Source organism: Sinocyclocheilus anshuiensis, unplaced genomic scaffold (assembly GCF_001515605.1).
Source record: "Sinocyclocheilus anshuiensis isolate Anshui unplaced genomic scaffold, SAMN03320099.WGS_v1.1 scaffold2020, whole genome shotgun sequence".
In the NCBI taxonomy this organism is placed as follows: domain Eukaryota; kingdom Metazoa; phylum Chordata; class Actinopteri; order Cypriniformes; family Cyprinidae; genus Sinocyclocheilus; species Sinocyclocheilus anshuiensis.
In genome coordinates, this window is record NW_015557276.1 from 395,886 (window position 1) to 400,594 (window position 4,709).

Below are 4,709 nucleotides of genomic sequence, written 5' to 3' on the forward strand. Positions count from 1 at the left end.
ACATACTACTGTAATATACACATAAAATGTATTTTTTTTTTCTTACACTGCATGATGAGACAGCAGATAACGAGCTGGAAATGTGGAAGAATAGCTGTGAATCCAGCAGCCTGTGATAATGGTGTTAACAGGCACTGCAATATATACTTTAATAAACCTGTAAATCACTACAACAACACTAAACAATGCTATAAACTTTAACTATTGCATTAGTATTTCATGACTATGTCTTACCTTTGGTCTTAATTTAAATAATTAATAATTTATGCATTTAGCAGACGCTTTTATCCAAAGCGACTTACAGTGCATTCAGGCTATACATTTTTTACCAGTATGTGTGTTCCCTGGGAATCGAACCCACAACCTTTTGTGCTGCTAACGCAATGCTCTACCACTGAGTCACAGGAACATCTTGAGAACAAAACCTTTTTACCTCACAGTTCATAATCAATGTGATTGAAATGGACCCTCAGACAAACTATATACAAAAACTGATTTGCTTAGACAAACTAAAACCAAAAGAGACATTTGGCCACACCATTTCCATTTATTTCATAATCCCAGAATACAGAAGAAACAACATTCAAAGCACAATATGTGTGATGTAAAAGTTGTAAAAGTCACAATAAAAATATGGCGGTTTCTGTGTTAGAGTGCTGTTTTACATTAAGCAGGGCTGCAGTGAATTTGTACACTCAGTAAAAGTTAAAGATTAAAACTTTGTAAGGAACAATAGTCGATCAACAAAGAGTAAAAGTCAAGAAATTTGCTGTCAATCCATTCCACACACATACCCAATACATCTTTTAATACATTTGATACATTTTTTTTGTACAATATTACAAATATTTTCAATAATATAGCCACTTATAGAGCAGAACAATGAAATCAATCTCAGTTGGCCTGGCTGCAAATACCAAGCCGACAGGCTTCACAGTGAGCACTTTCATGCGGCCCATTAAATCTGCCATCGAACACTGAGGATCTGTTTGCTTCACCCAGGTCTTCTCCATAGCATCTCATGCGGATCTTTTTGACTAGTCTCTCAACCAGCACATCAGTGTTGTTCACTGAGAAATCTGCATCCTCCCACTGAGGTTCACTGCACGTCTTACACTCCTGTTTGTAGAATCGCAGTTTAATGGTTCCCTGTCTGCTTGCAGTGTTCAGGTGGAAATGAAACAGCACCTGCACTCTACTAGACCCCCAGGTTCTTCTACAAAGAGAACACCTGAACCTACATTCGAAATGGAGAATAAAACAGTTTAAGCATCTACTGATACTTCCAGATCCAGTCATTAGTGTGTATGATGATTTAATGATTAATTAATATATATATATTTTATTTTGTTTGGTGGTATTTGGCAGGTTGGTGGTATTTTATTTAGTATAACTGATAACATTTATATAGTATAACTGATAGCATATACTGTATATACCGCAGTAGCACTTTAACAGTAACAAAATAGTTGTGAGATTTATGTTTATGTGTAGATTTCTGGATCCTGTACTTCCTTAAATTTAATTTAAAAAAGTTTTAACGTAGGGAACCATCAAAATATCTTATAAAAATTCAATAAGCAGCCTATTTTAGCTGATGGCTTAACTAAATTGTCTGTTTAAAAAATGATGAGTTTATAGTAACACTTTACAATAAGGTACCATTTGTTAACATTAGTTAACTACATTAGTTAACATGATCTAACAATGAAATATGCTTATTTTAATCTCAGTTAATATCAACATTTACTATTTAAATTATAAAGTTAAATTTAAATGAAAGTTATTATTATTTAACAAACTTGAGCTAACATTAACCAATAATGAGCAATTGTATTAACTAACATTAACAAAGATTAATGCATACATCCTAAATCTTAATGCAATTAAAACACACAGTGTGGAAAGTAAATGTTTGATATCTTTTAATGTGGTAAATTTGTGTACTTACTCTGCGAAGGAGCCAGAAATGTACTGGTGCCAATCCCGAGCTGGACTGTTTTCCACAATCGTCTCATCAATTTCAATGTTCCAAGTGTCGCCATGAAGATCACTTGTTTTCTTCAGTAAAGAACTGTTCCACAGCGATATCATGTCTGTTTCCTCACAGAGATCTCGTAGGAAGGATGCTTTACTTTCTTATTAGCCACTGAATATTTATACTGTAGCTAAAATCTCAATTCACGAGAAACAAAACTGAAACTACAAGTATGTATTTGTTTTCTACAACACAAAAGTGAACACTGCTTTTCAAAGTAACAGAGATGGTGAATGGCAGAATAAGGACTTATGACCAGTAATCATTATATTAATTTATACATGGATGGTATTTATTGTTTTACTGTATATGTATGGAAAATTATTTTAAGAACATCCTTGTCTTCCTGTGGCTGGTTGCATAAACTGCTCAGACTTGCCTTACAAGTTAGTCAAGACTGGTCCAACCTAAAGTCATAAGATTAGTCATAAGACAGTTACATAAAATAGTAGATTGATCTAATTTGAATTTGAGAAGAAAGACTGATTAAGAATTGATTAACTGCTAGTTGGTCAGACTAGTTCTAAACCAGTCGGACACACTCTTAAGTGTAAGACTGTGGGCACAGTGTAAGGTCCACCCAATTGGCTAGATATCCAGGAAAGGGCACACCCGCTGCAGTAAACAAAATATCTCTAAACCCTTAGAATCTTTATTACCTTTTAGTGTACTTCTTGTGTGAATGTGACCATTGTACCAGTCGCACTGAGTCCTTTCAAATGATACCAAACATGACTGTGAATATCACTTGCAATTAGGCCTGTCGCAATAATCAATATATCGACTTATCGCACAATATATGTACATGACCTCAATAATTTTTGGTGACGCAATATATTGCCCATTATATTTATATAAAAATTAATGTCACCATGTTTTTTGCATTCCAATTGAGCCTGTGTCTTTTGCAGCTTCTCGTACATAATGTGCTGTTGTTGGTGCTAGTTCAAAAAAAAAAAAAAAAAATGCTTCTACAAAAAAAGTTTAATCTGCAGATATGGCCTTGTTTAGGGATCTGTGCCTTTGTGCATACGGACATCTGACTGATAAGTAGTGATTGTGTTTTTCAGCAATAGTGCACACCCTTAATTTACAGAGAAAAGAAGGTCTGGGAAAAATCTGTAGATGGAAAAATCTCCATACAAGTTATTTGTGAATTTTTCTTTTTTTCTACTTGTTACTTTGCACTTTTTGTTAGAAAATGTTTATTTACTATTTATTCAAGTTTTTTAAGGTATCTAATATTTTGACTTAATTTCCATGATCTAAATATTCTTAAGAATTAAACGTTTATTGTCATTTGAAAGTGTGTAGGCCTTCTTGCATTATTATGCTGTTTTATTATGATTATATATTCAGTGGCATAAAATGGTCTTAAAATGAGAATAATATCGTTTATCGCATTTATTTCTGGGGCAATATATCGCACAACAAAAAGTTGTTATCGTGACAGGCCTACTTGCAATTATGTAGAACATCATACTTTGCAACTGGCCATTCTGAGTGAAGTGAGTTAAGAGAACGATTTTTACAGAATTTTACAGAAATAAACAATTGTTATTGTTTAACCTCCACTTACTGGACAACATGATATATACAAAGGGAACATATGGTGTTCATTTTAAGTGTTTTATATTTGTAATTCTCCGTTAATCTTTGCATTTTCTAATTTAAATGTGTGTAATCAGTATGTGCATATTTAATTATTAAATCAGTATTTTATTCCTCTTTAATTATCTTTTTTTATTTTGGTGCTTTTGATTCTTTTATTCTGTCTTTGATTTTAATCTTCAGCACTTTGCATGATTATGTAAAACTATGCATTATGTAAAACTCTGTCACAGTGTGATACGCTGATACAGCCATCCATTAAATTCTTAAACTAATGGTTTACTTTAGTTTAATGGTTAAATAGTTTAATGGTTAAACTCCCTGGTTTAATCTTAAACTAATTTTTGCATTAAAATATGTATTGTACGGTGGTCGTGAGAGCTTAATGCGCTGCAGCTTAAGAAAACACATGCAAATAGATAAAGCACCAGCAAATTAAGAAAATATCTTCATCAGTTTGACAACACATGTGCTACAGATACTCAAAATACAGAAACTGCAAATACGCAACACAACCAAATACAGAAACGCGCAGCAAATACTCACAAGACAACCAAATACAGAAAAGCATTGCAAGTAGCACAGACAAAAACGGAAATGTTTCAAGGGGACCCCAACAACCCTTGCGAAAATAAACCATGCACAGTAAAATCTCCAGTGTTGAAATCCTGGTGTTAAGGACTCTTAAGGCCCGTTCACACCAAGGACGATAACAATAAAGATAACGATAAAGATATAGTTCTAAAAATCGTTCTCAATATTAAAGAATAGCAGAGCTCACACCACAACTATAACGATAACGATACAGAGGAACGATATCGCTGTGATCACTTTCAAAACGATTTTTTTTCCAGCTGATGAATGATAAATTCTGACAACCAATCAGAATCCATCCTGCTGTAACGAGCTCAAGAATTGGCAGACGCATGCTTATGCGCTTAAAATAAACAGATGATATCGTTCGCTGGTGTGGATGCTAATATCGTTATCTTTATAAGGGCCTTTCGCACCGCTTTAGTTCCAGAACTAAATGTACAGTACTAAAGTACTGGGACGATTT

The 4,709-nt window shown here is 33.7% G+C and overlaps 1 protein-coding gene across 1 annotated transcript; it reads right to left on the reverse strand.

Annotated features, from left to right (window-relative positions):
* Window positions 1-894: 894 nt before the first annotated feature.
* LOC107679057 (receptor-transporting protein 4-like) lies at window positions 895-2,094 on the reverse strand. The gene is made up of 2 exons (XM_016474472.1): window positions 1,952-2,094; window positions 895-1,237 (listed from the first exon to the last, which is right to left on the reverse strand). Exons 1-2 carry the CDS (start codon window positions 2,092-2,094, stop codon window positions 895-897), a joined length of 486 nt encoding a protein of 161 aa, XP_016329958.1.
* Between the last annotated feature and the right edge of the window lie 2,615 nt (window positions 2,095-4,709).